Source organism: Lissotriton helveticus, chromosome 7 (assembly GCF_964261635.1).
Source record: "Lissotriton helveticus chromosome 7, aLisHel1.1, whole genome shotgun sequence".
NCBI lineage: Eukaryota > Metazoa > Chordata > Amphibia > Caudata > Salamandridae > Lissotriton > Lissotriton helveticus.
In genome coordinates, this window is record NC_136068.1 from 1,954,978,463 (window position 1) to 1,955,002,449 (window position 23,987).

At 49.9% G+C, this 23,987-nt stretch overlaps 1 protein-coding gene across 2 annotated transcripts in view; it reads right to left on the bottom strand.

The window, feature by feature from the left end:
• Nucleotides 1-23,987, bottom strand: part of ZYX (zyxin) — a 180,835-nt gene that overhangs the window by 49,362 nt on the left and 107,486 nt on the right. For both annotated transcript variants that reach the window (XM_078655845.1, XM_078655846.1), the window contains exon 6: nucleotides 2,939-3,098. In XM_078655845.1, the coding sequence (XP_078511971.1) occupies nucleotides 2,939-3,098 (160 nt within the window). The remainder of the gene's footprint in view (nucleotides 1-2,938; nucleotides 3,099-23,987) is intronic.

Sequence of the window (23,987 nt, forward strand, 5' to 3'; positions counted from 1 at the left end):
GGAACGAGGTGATCCATTCCAGTGCTTTTCCTTGGATTCCGATGTTTTTGAGGCGCTGTAGAAGGGTGCTGTGGCAGACTGTGTCGAAGGCAGCGGAGAGATCGAGGAGGATGAGGGCGACTGTCTCCGTTGTCCAGTAGAGTTCGAATGTCGTCAGTTGCAGCGATGAGTGCGGTCTCAGTGCTGTGTTTGGCTCGGAAGCCGGACTGTGAGGAGTCAAGGGATTTGTTGTTTTCGAGGAAGGCGGCGAGTTGGTTGTTGACAGCTTTCTCTATGACTTTGGCCGGGAATGGAAGAAGCGAGATGGGGCGGTAGTTTTTGAGTTCGGTGGGGTCAGCTGTGGGTTTTTTCAGAAGGGCGCTGAGTTCTGCGTGTTTCCAGCTTTCTGGGAAGGTGGCGGAGTTGAGGGAGCAGTTGATGACATCTCGGAGGTGTGGTGCTATGATGGAGTCTGCTTTGTTGAAGATGTGGTGAGGGCACGGGTCAGTTGGGGATCCTGAGTGGATGGAGTTCATCAGGCGGATGGTGTCATCAGTGGAGATTGGGTTCCAGTCGTTGAGAATGTTCAGGGGGGGTGAAGGTCCTGCAGAAGGTTGGGTGGGTTGGTCTCCGGGTCGGTTGTCGAAGCTGTTGTGGATGTCCGCGATTTTGTTGTGGAAGAAAGCAGCTAGGGAGTCGCAAAGGGCTTGGGAAGGGGTGATGTCGTTGGAGTTGGCTGATGGGTTGGTGAATTCTTTGACGATGTTGAATAGTTCCTTGCTGTTGTGGGCGTTGTTATCTAGTCAGTCTTTGAATGCGGCTTTCTTGGCAGATCGGATTAGTTGGTGGTGTATGCGGATAGCGTTTTTGAAGGCGTCCCTGGTGCTGGAGTTTGGGTCTTTTTTCCAGGCCTTCTCGAGGGAGCGACAGAGCTTCTTTGATTTCTTAAGATCATCGTTGAACCAGGAGGCGTTTTTGCTGCCTTGTTTGCTTTGACGTTTTTTCAGTGGGGCTAGGATGTCGGCGCTGTTGGATATCCATTGGGTGAGGTTAGTGGCTGCTTGGTCGGGGTTTGAGGAGTGGGCCGGAGGGTTTTGAAGAAGCGATGAGGAGATTTGGTTGATGGTGATTTTGTTCCAGTTTCTTCGCATGGTGGGTTGAGGATGGTTGTAGATTGTGGACTTATTGTATGTGAAGTGAACGCAGCTGTGGTCCGTCCAGTGAAGAGCTGTGGTGTGACTGAAGGAGACATGTTTGCTGGAAGTGAAGATAGGGTCTAGTGTGTGGCCAGCAATGTGGGTGGGGGTAGTGACCAGTTGTTTGAGTCCGAGGTTGGCAAAATTGTCCAGAAGGGTGGTGGCGCTACTGTCATTGCTCTTTTCCAGGTGGAAATTGAGGTCTCCCAATAGAATGTAGTCCTCGGAGGGGAGGGCGTGTGGGGTGATAAAGTCAGTGATGTCGTCACTGAATTGTGCGCGGGGTCCTGGTGGCCTGTAGAGGAGGGTGCCTCTGAGTGTGGTTTTGGGGTCAATGTGGATCTGGAAGTGGAGGTGTTCGGCGTTGACGAGGTTGGCGTCAGAGCTGGTTGAGATGCGGATGGAGTTCTTATGGACGACAGCGATGCCTCCTCCTGTTTGGTCGGTGCGGTCCTTACGGATGATCTTGTATCCTTCCGGGATGGCAATGGTGATGTCTGGGGCTGAGGAGGCGTTCATCCATGTTTCTGTTAGGAAGGCGACGTCTGGTGAGATGGTGTCAAGTAGATTCCAGAGGTCGATGGCGTGTCTGTGGACCGAGCGGGTGTTGAGCAGGATGCATTTTAGGTGGTTGGTGTCAGGTCTCTGAGTGGTGTTGGTGGATGATGAGCTGGATTTGGTGCCGTCGAACTTGCAGGAGTTGCAAGAGAAGGGTCCATGGGTGAGTCCAGGAACGGCTTGGACGCAGATGGGGGAGCGGCCGGGGTTAAGGGCTAGGAGGGTGGAGGCGTCGTAAGTGATGCGGGAGGGTTGGGTAATGCGAGGGCCAGGGGGTGTGGCGCTGGGCGCGGTCCAGGCGCGGACGGGCGTAGACGGGCTTACCTTTGGCGCACCTTCGGCGCGGCCGTAGCGCGTGGGACCATCTGACATTAATGGACAGTGGAGGGGGCGGAGCGTGGGAGGGGCAGCAGGGAGGCGGTAGTGTGGCTGAGGGGCGGGTCAGGGGAGATCAACAACAACAAAATGGAGGGTCCGAGGGAAAGGCAGGCAGGGGTATCACATACAAAAAATACAGCGAGTTAACAATAAGCACAATCTGAACACAAGCGCTGATGAAATAAACACAATTACAGACTATCAAGTGAGCAGTAGTCTGGATATCACATGCGCAGACAAGCCAATAGTGAACCCAATAGCCTGAGCGAGGTCGCGCTGAGAGAGGCAGGAAATTAACAGAGGCGCTATGCGAGTGAGGCGCTAAAATACTAAGGTAGCAGCAGTTCAGTGATCAGCGCGCTGAAAACGATACCAGGGAGTTTTGCAGCTGAAGCACAGGAGCAGCGTGGTGGAGCGACCGTACTGAAGCTGGTCCAGGTGGTCCAGGTGTGACCTGCATAGGGGCGGGGCATTGCTTACCAGTGGTGTGCGCCTCCATAGGGGGCTGGGCATTGATTACCGGTGGTTTGCGTCTCCACTGTGGGGGCATCTGTGGTCTGAGCCTCCATAGGGGCGGGGCATTGCTTACCCGTGGTGTGCGCCTCAATAGGGAGCGGGGCATTGGTTACCCGTGGTGTGTGCCGTCACAGGGGGCAGGGCATTGGTTACCCGGAATGTGCACCTCCATAGGGGGCGGGGAATTGCTTACCCGTGATGTGCGCATCTGTAGGGGGAGGAGCATTGCTTAGCCATGGTGTGCGCCTCCATAAGGGTGGGCATTGCTTACCCGTGGTGTGCGCCTCCATAGGGGGCGGGGCATTGCTTACCCGTGGTGTGCGCTTCCATAGGGGGCGGGTTGTCCATCTCCCGCATCAGCTGCTGCGTCAGATTTTCTAGCTCCTCCACTTCTTTCATGTTTAGGGCGTTCCCCGGTGACCCCCCTGTGGGGCGCAGATGCGGTGGCTCCACAGTCCGTCGTATTGAAGACTGAAAGAGAAGAACACACGGACACACATTAAAAAATAATAGTTGACATCCAGTTATTTTGGCTTTTGTAAAATGAAGTTCTCGGTTTACGGACAAGCCGTGGTTCAGGTACACAGAGGGTTCACATCCAGCACCAGGTCACTGGGGCGCACCTCCACACCGGTCTAGGTTTGAGGGTCCCAACACGTGAGGCTGGCCCAGCTCAGACTTACCAGGCTCGAGGAACTTTACTTTACTTACAAACATTGGTAAAGTAGGCTTTTGCCCTAGAAGAGTTCACTGGAGCGACATGGGTGGGGCGTTGATGTAAGAGTGCCCTGGATTTGGCGCCTCTGTGGACAGCTTGTATGGTCACCTCTCCCACCCCCGCGACAGCTCACTAGAGTCGGGAAGGACCCCGAGATCTCACAGAGACATTGGGGGACCAGTTAATTCATCCTCTCCAGGCTGGTTCAGGTTCCCAGTGTGCCTGGGCCTTCCTAGCTAGACAGCGCACACACCTCTGCGTCATGGCCCAAGGGGGCTGCTGGCATGTCAGCAGCGGGTCAGTCTTTGCAAACCATGTCCATCAACTAGGTTTGCCCCGTCCTTCAGCTAGGCATGCCCTGCCCTTCAGCTAGGCACGGCCTGCCCACCAGCTAGGCACGGCCTGCCCACCAGCTAGGCACGCCCTGCCCACCAGCTAGGCACGCCCTGCCCACCAGCTAGGCACGCCCTGCCCACCAGCTAGGCCCTCTGATGTTCAGCCCTAGACCTGCGCAGACACCCGTGACCCTGGGGTGGCTTCCATGATTCCCGCTCTGCAGCCTCTGTGGTTTCTTCTCCCAGTCTCTGGCAGGTGTGATCCCTCCTACCATCTCTTTGGTGCATGCACGTCATTCCTTTGGAGGGTTCAGTGTGTGGTTCTAAGGATTCGCCTGGGTATTCTACACTTCCGTATGATTTGCTGGCCCAAATCTAACCACACATTATTCTTCAACAAGGGCCAACACTTCGGCACAGGAGCAGCTAACGGCTTACTAAGATGCAGCAAGTCAAAACTGAATGGTTCCTTACCAGTAGGAGTAGTTTTGCAGCCTGAATAGTTTTCTGGAATCACAAGCTGTACACCTATGCCGCTATCTAGTGGTTGGGTCTGGAATTGTGTTTTGTCCTCCTGTTTTTCCTCTTTTAGGTCTCGCGCCTAGCGATACACTGCGCAGCGAGAGTCCTTTTGGCCGGGCTATGAAAATGGACCTGGAAAATGCACACGCTTGTGATTTAACCTTTGCAGCCTGCTATTGGCCTTTCCCTGCGCATAGCTCCGCCCCAGGCCTATTGGTGTCTATTACGTGCATTTTCTGCCATATGGTTTCAATTATCGTGCCCAGACATGGGCGCAATAATTGAAAGCATATGGGCGTGCGCACCACTCGCGGCTTTGTTTTTTTCTAAACGTGATTGCTTTCGGTTTCACAATCAGGCTTTCAGACAGCAGAGCTATGGCAGTGGTCACTGGTTACAAGGTAAGGGGCGAACGGGGGGGGGCTCCTCCGGAGGAATTTAGAATAAGGAGCACGTGGTGGGGCCTGCATGCCTCATTTTGCACCTAGGGGGAACTTGAAGTTGCGACGACAGGCGCTACAGGGTGTGATCCCGTGAATATTAGGCGCCATTCCTACAAAAGCAGCAGGGGAGTGGCGATACCCTTTCAGTGGCAAGTGGCTTTCTAACTGCCAGATGGGCGGTGCTCAAAGAAAAGCCAAAAAAAAAGCGCGTTCTATAAGGAATGCTCGCTGGTTAGGGCTGTATCAGCCAAGGTTAGTGCACTAGACAACAGTAGTCTACAAGTGTTTGCCTGCGGGTCATAAGAGTCCAGGAGACACACCCATCCAATACCTGGCCTCTCTGAAGAGAGATATTGTATGGTGGGAATGTGTACCCCTATGCCTCATCTGTCCACAAATGAGACATTGCATGGCGTTGGCTGCCTTGTCTTGTGTCTCACTCAACTTTAATCAACATTCACGCAGCTGTATAACTTTGGCAGTTGCCACTTCTTTACAGGTCAAGGTTGTGCAGGGCAGCGTGTTTCAACTCACTTAGGATGAAATCCTATTCTGTGTCAATGGAAGTGCTTTGTCCGATAAGATGGGGTGCCGGATCCTCATGTAAAATCTGCACCAAGAGTTGATTGGTTAATAACTGACGGGTGTTGATTTTCTGACTTTTATAGCATATTTAAGTGTTATTACTTGAATCTTGTCCTTGTTTCAGTTCAAACTTTGTTGGGCGGGGTCTGTTTTGAGCGGACAGCAGGCGGAGCTTTCCGCTGAGTGGCAGGGGGCGGGAGTTGGCCGCGCGCTTGGATGGGTCACTCGGCGGCTGCGGTGTGAGCCTCGGGCTCTGGCACAAGATGGTGGGACGGCGCCTGCGGTGAACGGGACACGGAGAGGGTTCTGCAGGACCTGCGGAGGCGGACATCGGAGTGGGCAATGGCCCACGAGTCCGTGCTGGTGAGACGCTAATGTCCTTCTGAGAGGTAGAGGTAGGGTACACACCGGAGAAACTGTCCCCCAGTGAGCAAGAGGCAGGAAGCTTCTTGCACCCTTATGGAGACGGAACCTACCTCCGACAAACAGAGGTTGAAACTGTTCTCCCAAAGCTTGAAACTCCATCCCCCAATAAAGGGAAAGCATCTTTCCCCACAGAGGATAGAGGCGGTAGGAAAAACACTTCGGACAGAGAGATACTTCCTGCAGAGGGAATGCAATTACCCCCGAGAAAGATAGATGGCGAGAAAATGCCCCCCCCCCCGCTCCCCTGGAGAGAGAAACTGCTCTCAAGAGAGACACATGAATTGCCTACAGATGAGCAGGCGTGCATAGCGCTACTGTCGTGTAGAGACAAACTGCCCTAGAGAGAGACAAAGTATCTTCCAGAGAGCAACACTGCCCCATTGCGAGGCTGAGACTGCCCTTCGGAGAAACAGCTTCCCAATAGAACATGTCACCAGAGAGAAACTGATCCCACAGCGAAACGCGTCTCTTGCATAGTGAGTTGCTCCTCACGCTAGAACTTTTTGGGACAAAAGTAGTAAGTTATTAATTCACTGTGTTATATATTTTATTTTAAGTATTTTGTATAGATGCTTGTGTGAAAGGCAACTATGTGTTTGCATCCTTCGCTGAAAGCACCTTCAATAAATTCAGTTCAATTCCACCACCTACAAAGTTTTGCAAACCTCACAACAAAACTAAACATGCATTGGCAAAGCCGAAAGGAGGACAGCTAATCCCAAACCCATTGGCTTTGTCAATACTATCTCCTCTGAGAGGCACAGACAAGCGAAATCACAAGGCACTGAGGGTTACCCTATGATTTCAGCATTTTATTTTCTTTGGATGTGCTGAAGCAATCGATGCTTGACAAATTAATGCGAGACCTATTGCATTGCAAATGCTTGTTTGGGTGTGTGGGCGTCGTTGACCATCATTTGGTGGCAAGTCCACCCATTGTGTGACAAAGCGGCACCCCAGAAGTTCCTGTGCGTTGATGCCATCTTCAGCGTCTTCTTTCTCTGCGCGCTTTGTCTGGTCGTTCTCCTCGCCGGTTTGCTGTTCCCCCATTTCCGGGAGGCAGGAGGGTCGCAGGCGAATTCAGAAAACTCTTCAGGCTGCAAAACAAGTCCTACTGGCAAGTGACTCTTTCGTTTTGCAGCGCGAATCCTTTTCTGGACTCACTCGTGGTGCATCCGATTAGGTAGCGGTGATTGTTCTTTATCAAGGGTGTCGTAGCCTCTCTGTCCCACCGGGGATTCCTTGTTCAAAGGGATGTCCCCGCAGTCGTGCTTCGGGAATGTGTGTGGGGATTCCCAGGTTGAGGCCACACAGACATGGCCAGTAGGTACGTTTGCCATGCACGCAAGGGTTGCACCTGTCTCTCTGGTTGAGTGCCCCCTGGGGCTTGTGGGTAAAGTCTTCCCTGCCTTTGTGAAGTGCAGGTACTCACATTTTTTTAGGAGGCCCACTCACTTCCCTCGGCTCCACCCACGTCCCTCGGCTCCACCCACGTCCCTCGGCTCCACCCACGTCCCTCGGCTCCTCCTGGAAGTAAGGGAGGTCGGATTCAGGAAGCACCGGGACTGCTTTGAGGCACTTACACAGTCCGGTCATCCCGCTGCAGTCAGCAGAGCTGCCAAGGTTTAATATTGCCATGTATGAAGTTTTCACAATTTCCGTGAAATGATGAGTTACATTCAAGTACTACGAGTGACACTTTCTCCGAGCAAAATCAAGACAGGTGTGGAAAATGACTAAAATTAGGTATATATAAGTGGCGTTCAATCATGTTCACCACAGCCACTGTTGAAAGTAAAGTGAGAATCGTGAAACAGTGGCCACGCCATCCTGTCCCTTTTAGACCCCATCATGCTCGTAAGTGGCAGCCATTTTGTGTGTCGAGGCCTCTCTGCCCACTACCAATAGCCTGCGCGTCTCTCCCCCTCACTCCTCTGCCTCGCAAGCATTCCCCGCGCCCCGACAGCCCCCGATCTCTCCTGCTTGGGCCATAAACACACCTCTAACGCAACCCTGTCTCCGTGCCACATCCCGTGCTGAACCCCCTCGCTCTTTTCATCTCATTCAAAGGACAGGCCCTTTTGATAACCTCTTCCTCCCTGCCCGATTGCCCGGCCTGATCCCAGGCCATCACCTAGCCCAACAGATGCAGTTTATTGCCCCCTACAGTAGGACCTCGCCTAACATCAAAGGAACGGGGATTAATCAATGCTTTCGCACCCCGAAGATCCGACTGATCACACACATTCCCGTTCCCAGTGGAATGCCCAGCTGCGCGATAACCACCACATGCTGATATCGGGGTGGGAACTCTACTGTAGATGTGTGTGGGAACGGGCCTGGACTAGGGATTCCGAGGATGTCTTTTCTGTCCCTCAAAGAAACATTACGGATGCAGTGTATGTAAAAGCCATAAACCTGTGTATAAGAGGCCAGCCTCAGAGATGCGGTTAGAGCACCTCGAGAAGATACCCTGTTGTCTGATTTGACGTGTTCTGCTCCGTCGGAATAAACTCCTGTTTCCTGCCTTCCGTCTCCAGCGCCTGCCTCTTTGTTTGGTAATTTCGAATGGTATGAGAGGCGGCTAACGCCGGGCAAATACTGAAGGGTTCCTGGTCGACATCGGCCCTACCTTTTCACAATTGGCGTCCCAAACGTGGGGCCCATCAGCGACACGTGGATCCAGTGGGAGAGGTCCCAGCGACAGAGTGAACGACTGCAACGATCGGGAAGTGCACCTGCCCGATAGACCCTCGTCTGGCAGCCGATCATCCGAACTTCACTGGTTCCGAGCAGACCTCTCTCGAGTGATCTACGGTCCTGACTGGGAACCATCTGGAGTGCCACAGCAATTACGGAGAATAGAGGACGATCAGGTGCTGGAAGCGGAAGACGAGAAACTGTCCATGCGGTCCGGGTAAGGTCGTGTAACACGACAAATTGCGAATTGATTGTTTGATTGTTTGAAAATACTAGTATTACTCATTTGATTGTTTCTGAGAGATTCTCTATTTGCAAACAAGCACAGAGTCGCAATACTCTGTTTAGTCTTTGCAGATAGTGAAGGGTAGGTAACGCAGGCCTTTGCCCCCATTGTAATCCGTCGTGCCTGCTTCCCTCTCCATTTGATTGATTGTTATCCAAGCATTTACTGTTTTGGAATTGGTTCTCCTTGGATCATTCTCTATTTGCAAACAAGCACAGAGTCGCAATACTCTGTTTAGTCTTTGCAGATAGTGAAGGATAGGTAACGCAGGCTTTTGCCCCCATTGTAATCCGTCGTGCCTATTTTTATCCCTCATTTGATTGATTGTTTATCCGAACATTGATTGTTCGGAATTGATTCTCTTTGGGTTATTCTCTATTCACAAATAAGCACAGGGTCGCAATACTCTGTTTAGTCTTTGCGGATAGTGAAGGATAGGTAGTGCAGACTTTTGTCCCCTTTGTAACCCGTCATGCCTATCTTCGCCCCGTTTGTTGGTAGTTGGTTCAGCCCGGACCGTTTATTAGAGGTAGATCATCCGGCTCCACCGGAGGACACCCCTAATAAAAAGGACATATATATAAAAATACGGATTAGCCGTTGTATCGTGCTAGCAAACTATAACATAAAAATCGTTAGGAAAAACAAAAGGAATCGAGCGAAATCAGTAGGCCACTGATGGGATCTTTTTGACCTCGCTAAAATAGAAACATTAGGAACAACCCCTCAGGAAATATGAAACTAGTGAGAGGAACCGAGCTCGACGCCATGATGTCTGCAAGACAGCTCGGCTCCGCCGCCCACCCCGCCCAAATAACGACAAACTATGCGAATATTATAAATATATACAACACTCCAGCAAAGTAACATGTTAAAACTTTTATTATTAAACAACTATTTACATGGCAAACGGCTGCAACAACAAACCCAAATGCATTTGCCGTCTGCTTGACGCTGTTCCTGTTGGGCTACTTTGAGCTACTTTTTAGTAGGCTTTGGGCTATAAGAAAGTCTACAAAAGCCATCAGCCGGCGAGGTAGCGTCGGTGGCGGACCGTTGTGCGAATAGGCCGGAGGCAACCCAACGCGCCGAGGCCCATCCCCGGATCATCCAGAGGTGATGTCCAGCAAGTTGTGTGCGGGGGATGCCTTGCTGACGGCTCCCCCCTTTGTTGCCTGGTTCGGCCATCTCGTATATCTACGCCAGGAGATGGCGTGGGGCGCCCGCGGAGAGGCTGCACGACGGCCCCCTCTCCCCCTCCACCTCCAGATGGAGGTTCCTCTCCTGCACCAAGACTGCCATTAGCGTTCCACTCGCGGACCCCCCCACGGCTGGCTGACCGGGAGGGGCCGCTCCGGTGGCCATGGTGAAGGGCAGCTGCTGGGGGGCTCTCAAGATGGCGGCCGACACCCCGGATTTGGGCTTGGTCCACTAGGATGGCTCTGGGCTACCATGGAACTCGGATGCTTGCCTGCTCGGGCATGAGCCCCACTCTTGAAGACGTCCTCTCAGTTTTAAAGATTCCACGAGAGTCGTTGGCCCTCGACTCCCGCGGGCTTCCGGTGGGGGCAGCCGCCACTGTTGCTCGACTATCCCCCATGGATATGCCGCTGCCCCGGTTGACCGCCGCCTTGTCCACATCTGGTGCCGAGGGAAAGACTGATTCAACGCATCTGTGGAGGGATACGCCTGCTGTCCCACTCTCCGGAGTGGACACAACGTTGTCACAAGATGGTGGTGCTCTCATGCTAACACCAGCCTTTGTCCGAATTACTAAGAGACACTGTAGACTGCCAACTCGATCAGTTCCGGTGGGACCTCAGCGTGACCCGGTAGGGAAGATTTTTGCCTTCCTCGCCTTTAAGTCGCGGTTCATGCCGCCTGTCCCTTCTGCTGGCGTTAATGGAACTTTTTGAACTGCCGAAAGGGATTCTGGTCCGGCCGCTAGTTATTGGAGGCATTTGAACTATACTCTGGACCCGCCTGGCCTCGACCAAAACGGCGCCAGCATGGGCGGGACTTGCAACTCCTTAGGACGATTCTAGTTACTTAGCCCTGATGTTATGGGGGATGTATGCGGTCTTTGTGCACATGGCGGGCGGGGAAGAATACTGACTGGGCATGCGGACAACCCTATTGATGTCGTTTTTACTATTGATTATTGTATTATTAAAGCTCCGAAGTAATGTCACTCGTGATACTCGCCCATGGTATGCGTATGAACGATTTTATTGTAACTGATCCTGTTATACTTTCAATTATAAAATCAACCTTCACTGACCCTGCAACCTTTTGTCACGTTTAGTTTTTTTAATTAAAAATGGCTCGCTCGTTACGTACTCCTATACTAACCCTGGCTTTTGACCCTCCCCTACACGTGGTCTGTACTACCGCCCTCGGGCGATCTATGTAATGAACAGACTACCATTGGTTATCTTTGCCACACTACCAGCTCCTCTGGGCTTCAATGCCGAGACATAAGGGACTGCATCCCAGAGAGATAAGTCAAGTACGTGGTAGGTAAAAAAAATTTCGTGTTTATGCGCGCTGATGTGCTTTGAACACTGACCCCCCCCCTCTCTTTTCCCTTTTTGCAGGTTACATCGGAATTTCAGCTGAAGTATGGAGAAGACCTAAAAACCGCACCGTGTTCCACGCGAGGAAAATAGGCTAGCTCTGTGAGACGGTACATTATATGTAAGAGCTATCTCTGGGAGCGTGAAAGATTGTATGGTATGAATGTGCGCATGGGCCCTGATGCGTACGGTATGAATGTGTATGTGTGGCGCACGTCTGGGTCAATAAAAGAATGCTTTTTGTATGATTGACAATAGACCAAAAAGACATGCCAGAACTGATATGTAAATTAAACAATAAATTTTACTCTATAAGGTAGAAAAACTCATTCCAACCTGAGATGTTGCTAGCAAATAGCGATTTAGTCATTCAATTTAAGAGTAATTTTTTTACAAGAAAATTTTTCATTTTATATACAATACTACACCATTATTTCATACAAAACTCATTCGACTAGTCATCCATATCACAATCATGCAAAATCAGACATCCATATGTACACAAAACTAAAAAGTAAAGAATTACCACAGGGAAAAAAGAACGTAATGGTTAAGAAGAAAAATGGTAGGAAGAAAAAAGACAAAGGTTGCTCAAACAATAAACATCTGTAATATACCATATATCTATATATATATATATATATATATATATACACTGGCAGATTAATCACAATCAACTTAAATGATGAAACACACTGTATATACACAGATTAAAGCATTCAAATTGTCACTTTTTGGATTTTGAATTTAAAGAGAGCAACACTTTGTGAAGGGGCCTACGCGTTTCGAGTCCTATACAATGGGGGGACTCTCATCAGGGCCAAAGGAAATATCTGAAAAGAAAAATGTATATCTCCATGTAAGCAATTATACTCGAGACCTTTTAAGAAGCTTTTTAGAGTAAAAACCAATTTCCTCGGACAGCTTACCCTACTGGTCTGCAAGGCCACTTAAAGGGTGTAGAATGTATGGGCGCAGCCGGTGGCGCTCAGCTTCGGAAATGGCGTGGTCGCACTACAAGGTAAGGGGCGAACATTAGACTCCAGTGTTCTCACTATTCAGGAACACAATCGAGAGTTGTTTGGAGGACTAGTTCTTACCTCGCTCAGTCTGAGCGGACCCCCAGTGTCAGAGACGGAGTTGTTCTCCACTGTCAGGTTCAACGAGACAAGCACCTCCTACCATCAGACAAATGATTGGGTTAAATCCCATCACAGGGCACCACAAATGTGGTACCTGTGTCTGCTGCGAGTCAACAATAGAGGGATCTCTGTTTCAACACAGAGGGATTTCGTGGAAACATGACACACAGAGCAATTGTAAATCAAAATATGTGGTGTACGGAATCTTGTGCCCGTGTGGACTCCTGTATATCGGGAAAACGAATCAGGAGGCCCGACAAAGAATTTCCCAGCATAAATCCAGACTCAGAAAACGGGTTGAGACAGCACCATTGGTAAACCATTGGAATAGAATGTCCCATCAGATTAAGGATCTCCAATGGACCATAATTTCCAAGGTGGAGCGCGACCCCAGAGGAGGTGACTGGGATGCCAGGCTCTCCAAAAGGGAAGCACTCCTCATTGTAAAGTTTAACACGGCTGCCACTGGCCTGAATGAACTCTCAGAGATTTATAAACTCTGAACTATCTCAGCTTTAACCATCCTGTCCTGCACAAGGTCGGGTGATCTTACGAAGTCTGTCTCTAACCTCTGTTTGAATCAGGTTCTTACACTAGAACCTGGTGTCTAACTAGCAATTTGTGTATAGAACGCAGTGCGCACGCACTGGCGACTTGCTTCCTTTCCGGTTGTGCCACTAGTCTCTGACATACCCTAGTGCGCACGCGCCAGAGATTAGCTTCCCTCGCGGACGCCGCTATTATAGCAGACTGCTCTTACCGGACCCCTGATCCACGGCGCATGCGCGAAGGATCAGCGCTCCGGAGACGCCGAACGAGACGAGTACATTTCTATCATTAGGTGGGTCCAACCTCGCCTCAAACGCTTGATTCCTTTACAATTTTTGTGATATTCGTTGTGGTAATTCCAATACTAATACCCTGGACTCCGTTGCAGGAGTCAAGCACATAAATCAAAGAATTCTTCAAAATACGTTTGGGACGCCCTTCAACTGAGCCCCGGTGCCGACTTTGCACAGGTGATTTTTACCTACCGTTTGAATGCCCAACTAGCTGACCCTGTGTTTTTCGAGTGTTGGGCGCCAGGATGCCATTGTGTGTGTTTTAGACGCTTACACACTGTCCCTGACCCACCCTTGGCATTTTTCCCTAGGCCACCTTTCCAGATCCCGTCCTTGTCCAATCGTTGAACCTGACAGTGGAGAACAACTCCGTCTCTGACACTGGGGGTCCGCTCAGACTGAGCGAGGTAAGAACTAGTCCTCCAAACAACTCTCGATTGTGTTCCTGAATAGTGAGAACACTGGAGTCTAATGTTCGCCCCTTACCTTGTAGTGCGACCACGCCATTTCCGAAGCTGAGCGCCACCGGCTGCGCCCATACATTCTACACCCTTTAAGTGGCCTTGCAGACCAGTAGGGTAAGCTGTCCGAGGAAATTGGTTTTTACTCTAAAAAGCTTCTTAAAAGGTCTCGAGTATAATTGCTTACATGGAGATATAAATTTTTCTTTTCAGATATTTCCTTTGGCCCTGATGAGAGTCCCCCCATTGTATAGGACTCGAAACGCGTAGGCCCCTTCACAAAGTGTTGCTCTCTTTAAGTTCAAAATCCAAAAAGTGACAATTTGAATGCTTTAATCTGTGTATATACAGTGTGTTTCATCATTTAAGTTGATTGTGATTAATCTGCCAGTGTGTGTATATATATATATAGATATATGGTATATTACAGATGTTTATTGTTTGAGCAACCTTTGTCTTTTTTCTTCCTACCATTTTTCTTCTTAACCATTACGTTCTTTTTTCCCTGTGGTAATTCTTTACTTTTTAGTTTTGTGTACATATGGATGTCTGATTTTGCATGATTGTGATATGGATGACTAGTCGAATGAGTTTTGTATGAAATAATGGTGTAGTATTGTATATAAAATGAAAAATTTTCTTGTAAAAAAATTACTCTTAAATTGAATGAATAAATCGCTATTTGCTAGCAACATCTCAGGTTGGAATGAGTTTTTCTACCTTATAGAGTAAAATTTATTGTTTAATTTACATATCAGTTCTGGCATGTCTTTTTGGTCTATTGTGTTTAAGTGCTCAGCCTAACTGATTAGGAGCCAACTCTTCGTTGTTCATACATTTTGTATGATTGAGGCGTTGATCGAACGGTTAATGGCATAGGAAGATTAAGCCAGAACATGGTACCTGCATGTGAAAGACGAACAACAATATAGCACTTTCCTTACTTAGGAACGACTCTCTCTGGAGCTAGCGAATGGGAGAGTGGCCTACACCAGAAACTCGAAGGCTTATTTCAGTACGACGAACCCAACCCCAACCGATATCCCAAACGTACACCCAAAATAATGCGCACCAGTGAGTCAATTTATGTGCTGACTAAATAAGAAAAGTTAAGAGTACCCCGGGTTGGGGTTCATCCAAACCCCCCCTCAAACCAGATATTAGGGATATTGTTATTTTTTTTAGATTTACCCCTTCTCCTTCCACCCTCATAGAAAAGTCAGAATTGTACCATCGCACGTCCGACTGACACCCCTCCTTTACCTCAGCTTGGATCATCATTTGCTAGATGTTGGAAGACCCCACCGTGAGTAGAAGCACGACTGGACTAGTGTCCGACCAATTAAAAAGGAGTAAGTATTTTTGAAGCGAGGTTACCAACAAAATTGTCTACTATTAGGAAGGAAGGAGAACAAAGAGCTCGACCCCCAAAATGAATTAAAGGGAATACTGAGAATACGCAACATGCATGACAAAGTCCTTTTGCCCAAAATAGCTCTGTGTTCTGTCTTAGGTTTCCGTACTTGATGTATTTGCTGTCGCACCCTATCTGGTATTTGTGTGTACGTAAACTATGAATTTATGTTTTCCCTCAGCTTGTGTTTTCTACGTGAAACCGACCCGTACTGTTCTATATGTGTGTTCACTGAATAACCTATTATACACGTTTCTCTCTCTCTCTCTCTCTCTTTATGTTGTACGTGTACTAATAGCCTATTTTGTGCACACAACGCTCTCTCTCTCTGAGGGCTCCCTTGCTCCCTTTTTGAAAAATGACGACACTGTACCTCGCCGGTACAGGTATAATTGGCTTTAGACACGACAGTGTTTGAACAAATTGACAGAAGCAAAACGATCGTACTTTGCCATATTACTACCTCTCCTTTCTGTAAAATGAGGGAACTTAATTGGCTGAGAAAGAAAGGACAGGTAAGACGACTAATGTCCCCTAATCTGACCCTTAAAAGGGAACTATATGTCAGTTGCTTTTGTTTTAGTGCTTTAGTAACACCACCCTCATCATTTGGATTACCACCGCCCATTGCACAAAAGTAAAATGTCCGAAACGTCCCCGTTTTTCCAGAATGGTCCCAGTTCTGTAACCAGCCGTCCCAGAAAATCTTAAAGACTGTAGCTGATGACCTTGTTTTTAAAGATAAATCGTCCAAAAACTGATAAAAGTTAGCCGTTGCTGTCAGATAAGAAAAAAATGCTTAACGTATGTCCTTCCCTGGAAAAAGTAGCTGTAAGCCCATGATAATAAGCACTTCACACTTTTTATGAATTAGCAGACCTTGAAGAAAATATAGCTCAACAGGATTTGTTTTAGAAAAACACGTCTCTCTACTGGAGGAGCCGGTTTGAATTCGATGAACCATGTAATTGTTAGATATCAGACTTCTTGCCACGCTCGCGAATATAACAGGAATAAACACCAGACAGACATGATGTTTGAAAATAGAAAGATACTTGCAGACCTGCACCACAGCAATGATGCATGAGTTAACAGCATACACCGATGTAAGGAGTACTAAGCATCCACCCTATCGTGACCAATAAACGTTTCCCCAACTACTTGGGGTTGGGAGAGAAATTAAAGTGTGTAAACATTTTCCCCTGCCAGTTCTTTAAGACTTGTTTTTTTTTGTTGTAATCATTTAAAGATAACGTGCGGTCGGAGGAGGAGAGGGGCCGGATGTGACGCACAGCCTGGCTGAAGATCGGGGAATATCTATGACCTCGACCAAGGTGGAGCCACAGAGCAAAGAGTTGCGGGACAAGGCACCATTCTCAACGTGGGAAGTGAAGGAAAGAAGGGCTGTCCAGAAACCCCTGCATGTTGATGAGCTCGTGCCGAAAGTCCCAGTCCATTGTGCCCGATCGATGGGCCCACTTGCTTGAAATTTCTGCCCTCCTTGGTCCGTTTCAGACCCGATCCCACTCCACCCTCTTTTCCCTCGGCCTCCCGAAGCACGCCCCCAACACCCCTTTTTCCATATGGAGTTTTTGAACTTGACTCTGAGAAGAAAGACAGCACAAAAGATAGAATAGGGTTTGTCCCGAAAGAAGAACGGAATACGGGTACCCCGACTAAAGTACCTATGGTAGATTACTTAGGTAACAGGACAAACAGGACTGTGGTCCGAGAGCAAAGAGTGGCCACACCCTACAACGCGAAATCTGAATCCGAGCTGGACGTATAGCTCCACCGCCGGTGCTCAACAGTGCCAACGAACGAAGAAAAACAATGAGAGCCTACCAGTGATGGCTCGCTGTAAAAAGACACTGGAAGGACGAACCTTTTTTTTGACATTGCCACCCCTTGACTGCCCCTTGTATTAAGTTGAATTCCTCGCCCAACTGCTTTGTATTGATTACCACCCAATTGAGCTTTCGAAACCCTACATCGGTCACTTTCAACTGTACATGGATAACTAAGAAGGCGTTAACTCTGTATCTTGATGATTGTAGAAACACCAGTTATCCACATGAACATGCTGTCTAGTTTTGACCCCCATGGAGTCCAGACCTCAAGTGATAATAGCCCTTATCCTGCCAGAACGTTTTTTTGTATGACACCATGTTTGTATTCGAACGAATCTCCTACATCGTCTAAAGTAATGTCCCCGCCTCCAAGGTCTAACGTATGACGCAGCTAATGTAATTTTGTTTGCACTGTCTCCCCGCCCATCACATTGACTACATATGGTTATGTGCGATTCTGTCTGCATTGATAGCAGAATTATTTTCATCTGCCTGTAATGCATATGGGCTACCAAAGCGAATTGTATAACTAATGTCAGCTTGTACATCCTCCCCTGTGATGTGAACAGGAATGAACTAGCTTATGATAAAAACTGGGGACTGTGGAAAATGACTAAAATTAGGTATATATAAGCGGCGTTCATTCATGTTCACCACAGCCACTGTTGAAAGTAAAGTGAGAATCGTGAAACAGTGGCCACGCCATCTCGTCCCTTTTAGACCCCATCATGCTGGTAAGTGGCAGCCATTTTGTGTGTCGAGGCCTCTCTGCCCACTACCAATAGCCTGCGCGTCTCTCCCCCTCACTCCTCGGCCTCGCAAGCATTCCCCGCGCCCCGACAGCCCCCGATCTCTCCTGCTTGGGCCATAAACACACCTCTAACGCAACCCTGTCTCCGAGCCACATTCCGTGCTGAACCCCCTCGCTCTTTTCATCTCATTCAAAGGACAGGCCCTTTTGATAACCTCTTCCTCCCTGCCCGATTGCCCGGCCTGATCCCAGGCCATCACCTAGCCCAACAGATGCAGTTTATTGCCCCCTACAGTAGGACCTCGCCTCACATCAAAGGAACGGGGATTAATCAATGCTTTCGCACCCCGAAGATCCGACTGATCACACACATCCCCGTTCCCAGCGGAATGCCCAGCTGCGCGATAACCACCACATGCTGATATCGGGGTGGGAACTCTACTGTAGATGTGTGTGGGAACGGGCCTGGACTAGGGATTCCGAGGATGTCTTTTCTGTCCCTCAAAGAAACATTACGGATGCAGTGTATGTAATAAAGCCATAAACCTGTGTATAAGAGGCCAGCCTCAGAGATGCGGTTAGAGCACCTCGAGAAGATACCCTGTTGTCTGATTTGACGTGTTCTGCTCCGTCGGAATAAACTCCTGTTTCCTGCCTTCCGTCTCCAGCGCCTGCCTCTTTGTTTGGTAATTTCGAATGGTATGAGAGGCGGCTAACGCCGGGCAAATACTGAAGGGTTCCTGGTCGACATCGGCCCTACCTTTTCACACAGGAAGACGGTAGTAACATATAAAACTCTGAAATTACACCCATGTGAGCAAGGAGAAACTCAGAAGATCTTAAAACTGCTGCAGAGCGGCAGAAATGGAAAGGATGCAGGAGTCGGACACCCACAGGCAGACCCCTCATGTTGGACTTGGCCCTCTCTGCAGGGTCATCCCTGAACTTTTTGCCTTCCTCCAATATTCTCTCTGACCTGTTTTTGTTGGTTTAATGACTCTGGGCGCTTTACCACTGCTGACCAGTGCTAAAGTGCATATGCTCTCCCTGTATAAAATGTATACATTGATTGGGTTCCATGATTGACTTATTTGGTTTACTGTCAGTCCCCAGTAAAGTGCACCAGGAGTGCCAGGGCTTGTAAATACAAATGCTGCTAGTGGGCTTGCAGCGCTGGTTGTGCCACCCACAGAAGCGGCCTTTTAAAATGTGTCTAGGGTCTGCCATTGCAGAACCTGCGTGCAGTCTGGTACTGTGTTGCTGACTGCGCAAGTGCACACACTTGCCAGTCCCTAAACCTTCCCTTTACTTCATGTGAGTCACCCCTATGGTAGGCCCAAGGGCAGGGTGCATTGTAAGTGTAAGGTAGGACATTCTCTGATGAGAGTGGCATGTCCTAATAGTGAATTACTGCCAAATTCGTTTTTCACTATTGTAAGGCTACCTGTTCTCTTAGGCCAAGATGGGCTGCTGGAATTATTACACTCTATAATCCCAACAGACTCAGAGAGCATGGTAGAAAGTCAAGTTTAGTATGCCTGAACTCAGAATAATAAAATACTTCATTTAGTAAAGTTTATTTTAATATCCTGTGTTTGCAAATGCTACTTTTAGAAAGTTAGCATTTGCTTGCCTGACCATTTCAGCCCGCCTCTGCTCTTATGTGTATCTGCTGTCTGGTTTCTGTGAGTGACAGGGCTAGGGATGACAGGTGGTGAATGGAGCGATTACACCAGGATGGGTGGGAGGAGTGCCCCTTGACTCTGAATAGGGTTGTGCTCTGCCACCACAATGCTGGCTCAGCTCCCTGGGGAGCGACTGATCACTCTGCCCGACACCTGGTCCAGGAAGAGGGAAGACTGTCAACAAAGTGCTCCTGACTGTACTTGTCATCACAATGCTGGCTCCACCTCCTGCGGAGCGTCTGATGTCCCTGCCCTGCTCACTGAAAAGAGAAGCCAGAGTCTGCAAAACAAAGTGCTCAGGGACTGAACTGGATTAGGCAAAGGCCCCCTGGCTTGAAAGAACAAAGGATTTTGTATATAAAAGTAGGAGCCCTGCTCCTTGTAAATCAGATCCTGCTTTGAACCAAGAAGAACCCTCTGCCTGAGGAGAATGAACCGGGAAAGCTGAAGGAGGAAGACTGTCCCTATCCTGGGGGACTGGCCTGCAGTGGTTGTCTTGCTGCCAAAGGGAAGAAACCCTTTTCAAAGACTTGCTACTATCTACAAAAGACGTGTGCGTCAAAGAAACGATCTCCAAGGGCTTGGAAGAGAGCTTGCCCCCTGAACTGAGCCCCAGGACCATTGGGCTCTTATCCTGCCTTCGCTGTCTGCTGCTGGTCTGCTGTGTTCCCCCCTCGCTGGAGCCGTGATCTCTGGTACGCCTCGCCCCCTCCTTGGGCCGTGACGTTGGTGCCTGTCCGCCCCTGCCTTGTGGGAGCCCCGCTTGAGTTTGAGCCGCTCCTCTACTCCTCGCTAGGTCGCCCGCACTGTCACCTCACCCGCTGTGGAGCGCGCTGTGCGCACCTCACCCCTCCCGCCGGAATCAGATCGAAGTGCTGACTGAAGCCCCGGACGGCCCGTACGTTCGAGACGTACCCGGCCGCCCCGCTCCGCACTCCTGCATCTGAAGGGCCGCGCCGCACACTGAAGAGCCTCCAGTACAGTCCGTACTAGAGGTCCCGTGCCGCGCCTGCCTGCCTTGGAACGCCGCGCCCCTGCAGACCCGAAGGTGCGGCTCAACCATCAACGCGTACTAAAGAAGTACGCCTCGTACGCCACTAACAGACGCCTCGCCCCGCGAACGCTTACAGCCCCGGATCGTCCGCACCTCTCCCCACAGTCCCGCTCACACACCTCGCGGCCTCCTACAAGCCGGACTGCCAGTGGAAAGCCGCCGACTCAGTCCCGGGCATGCCCTCACCTGTGGCCGCATCGTACGCGACGAACTCCATCCCTAAAGGTACTGTACGACTCAAACGGAGTCTGTGTGAGCCTCGGACCGCAGGGTCCGCAACGTTGGTTAAGCTAATTTTTAAGTACGAACTGCCACGAACGGGTTGCCCAGCCAGTGCGAAGCGCACAGGACCCCAGAAACTAAGCATTTGGAAGAACTCTTTTATAAAAAAGTACTGTGTCCTCATTTAAAAACGTTATTGTGGTCTTGTGTTTAAACCTGCATAGAAACATATTTACATAAAGCATACGTATTTTTATAAAACAGACTGGTGTCCATTTGTGGTGGGTCATTTTTGATTACTGTGTGTTAGAAGGTGGTTCTGACACTATGGGCCGCCCGGATTTTTCGCTTTTTGAGCACCTAATTGTTGAGCTTTTACTGTGGGGGAGCCTCATAATCTGGGACTCACCCACAGTGGACTCATAATGAAGGAGACTGCATGGAGATTTTACTGGTGTCCGCCTGGCTTGGCTAGGCCGCTGCGCAGCAGCTGGAGTATGGGACACTGTGCTGGTTACATGCAGACACGGGTGTACATGCGTGTGCACACGTGTAGGAGCAGCTACAGAGTGAATGGCGTGGCCAGCTTATGCAGAATTGGGCGGTGACATGGAATAGGCTTTATACCCTGGGAAGGAACATGCCCGGGACAGTCAGTGTGTTTTACTGTGTTTTTACTTCATTATTTCCCTATGGGGATGTGGGACCCAGGGCTAAAATGACTTCCACAAAGCCTATAGATTCCAGACACGCACAAATGTCCAGTGTAGCAGATGTGAAAATGAGTATTCTGCAAAGTCCAAAGTCATATTTGTACTGCTTTTGGGTCGTCCAGAAATGTCATATTTCTCTGAGTCCCTGGCTGGGGTCTGGCCATGGCAGGTTAGATTAATGACCTTTCTTCCCAGAGCAAGATCTTCCCTCCAAGGAGAAAAGATAGGTGGAGCTAAAGCCAATCCATCAACTGCTGTCGCTGGGTGCCAGGCACCAGTTTGCACCCAGGAGAGAAGGCAGTCAAGGGGGAAGGAGTTGGGTTTCAGAGGCCATGTGGCCAGAGACACTGGAGGACTCCATTTTGAACAAACCCAGAGGCTGGACAAGAAGGAGGGAGGGGGCAGGGAAGTGATGCGTCGCTGTTTGATAGGACCCACAGAGACTTTCTGCCAGCCCCCTACTCAACTTTTAAAAAGTACTTGCACAGGAAGAGAAGCTCTCTCTGGGGTGTGGTCTGCTGAGGTGGAAGGTGCTGGAGCCTGGCAATGGGCAGTTGGAAGGAGAGACCCCCTGACTGTCACCCAGGCCCCTAACAGCACCAGAAGAAGCGCCCAGGACCGGTGCGCAGAAGCAGGGGCCTCTGCGCAGGGAGAAGAGAGGCGCAGGAGGAGAGCCAGGCGAAAGGCTGGCGAAGGGAGCCAGTGCAGACCGCTCCCTGCAGAGTGCACCCTCTTGGAGACCCGGAGGGTGAAGGAGAGTGCTCCCAGTGGCTGGGGGGCACCGCCAGGAGCAAGAAGATGTGAAAATGGGGCAGATCGGACCTCCAGGGGCTGCGATATGGCCCCCAGAAGGTGAGCGACCTTGGACCTGTGGCCCCCTGGCGGCGAAGCGCGTGAGGCTCCGCCGCTGGTCCAGGAAAGGCCCCCGGGGTGGGTCAGGTCCCGGGGACTGCCCTCCAACGTGGAGAGCCTGCGGGGGTCCCGGGTGGGACCGGGGCCCCGAACAAGGAAGGAGGAGCCAGGGGCCCGAGTGGGACCGGGCCCCCGACCAAAGCGTGGAGCGGCCGGGTGTGGGCTCCCTGCGCCGCATACCCGTACCAGGGGGTCCAGGTGGGACCGGGCCCCCCACCGAGGCCCCAGAAAGCAGCAGGAGCTTGAAGCGCCCCATGATGCCTTGCAAGGCCTGAGGAATGGATTGTTTTTGGCGTTTTGGTGGCCCCTAGAGGAGAGGAGTCACCCTTGAGAGTGAAAAGGTGCTGGGGGGAGCTGCTGGAGCAGCGCAGTCTCTCCCCCAGCACAAAGCTAAGTCCCACCCTAAGTTTCTTGAGGATTTAAAAGGAATAACCCCTCAACTCTCAGCGAAGATTGCATCACCTCCTAGGCTGGAACTTTTGTTCTACAGCTGGGGGTTCATTGAGAAGTGCATCAAAGATTGAAGGGCTGAGTTGGAGATGTCTCAAGCAGGGCATCCCCTGGAGGTGAAATGGCGTAATTGCACTGAAATGCATTTATAAGTGGTTATTTCTTTTAGAGGGACTGATGTTCAATGTGAAGTACTGGTGTAAGGTGATGTCACAAGCAAAGTGGATTTAAGTGGCTAGACACTCCTGCTAGGATGTCTGACGGTATTTACAACTTAATCCTGTGATCATCTGTGATGCCTTTAGGGGCTGTAATTGCAATGCATTTTTAATGATATCCAAATGTGCTGGGTACTGTCATTCTAAAGTGTGCGTAAACATGTAGTCTTGCTGCTGCGCTTAGGTGAAGACCCCAGACTGTTAGCCCTTAAGATGTAGAGGTGTATACTTTAGGGTCAGTAGGAGATGCTTGGTCAGGGTCATGTGTCACCAAGGCAGGTGTATCCCTGTTTAATGCTTGTTGAAGTAATGGGAGGGGGACGCCATTGGGATGGTGCCAGTGCGCCGGGCCCTCGCTCCAGGATAGGTTCAACTAATTGCATTGGGGGCAAGATGATGTGCATACATGGGAGTGGTGGTGCTGGAGGGGTGGAGATGTTATGCAATGTCACAAAGTAATTCCAACAGCTTATGTATATTTCTAAATTGGTGTATAGTATTGAGTGATGTGTGTGTTTAATAAATGTACTCTTACTTTTATAAAGCAAAGTACAGACTGGACAATCAATTATTGAGTGTTATTTTTGCGCACCTGCAAATGGCGATTACTAGCCCACACCACCTCCCTTGAGTAAGCATCAGACTGCTCTCCAACGCTACCCTCAGAGTCAGGCGCTGCCCTAGGGTGTTTGGTTCCCAGTGAAGGACAAATGTGTCATGTTATTTGTGCAGGCCTCACAGATGCTGCCTCGTTTTCCAACACTGTGTAACTGTCATAAATGCTTAACCTATAACACTCAGGGATCAGCCTTGTCTGCTCGCGCCACGCAACCTAGAGGGTGAGCAGGGGTTATTCTCTAGAGTAAGTACCTTGCCCTGACTAGAGGAGAGGGTCCCTGTTTGTCACAAGTGCTTCCCTGTGCCACCCAGAGACCCCCAAATCTAACACCTCACCACTGACCTTCAGACACCTACAGGTAGACCCCTCCCCACTGACCTTCAGACACCCGCAGACAGACTCCTCACCACCGACCTTCGGATGCAGGAGTCAGACC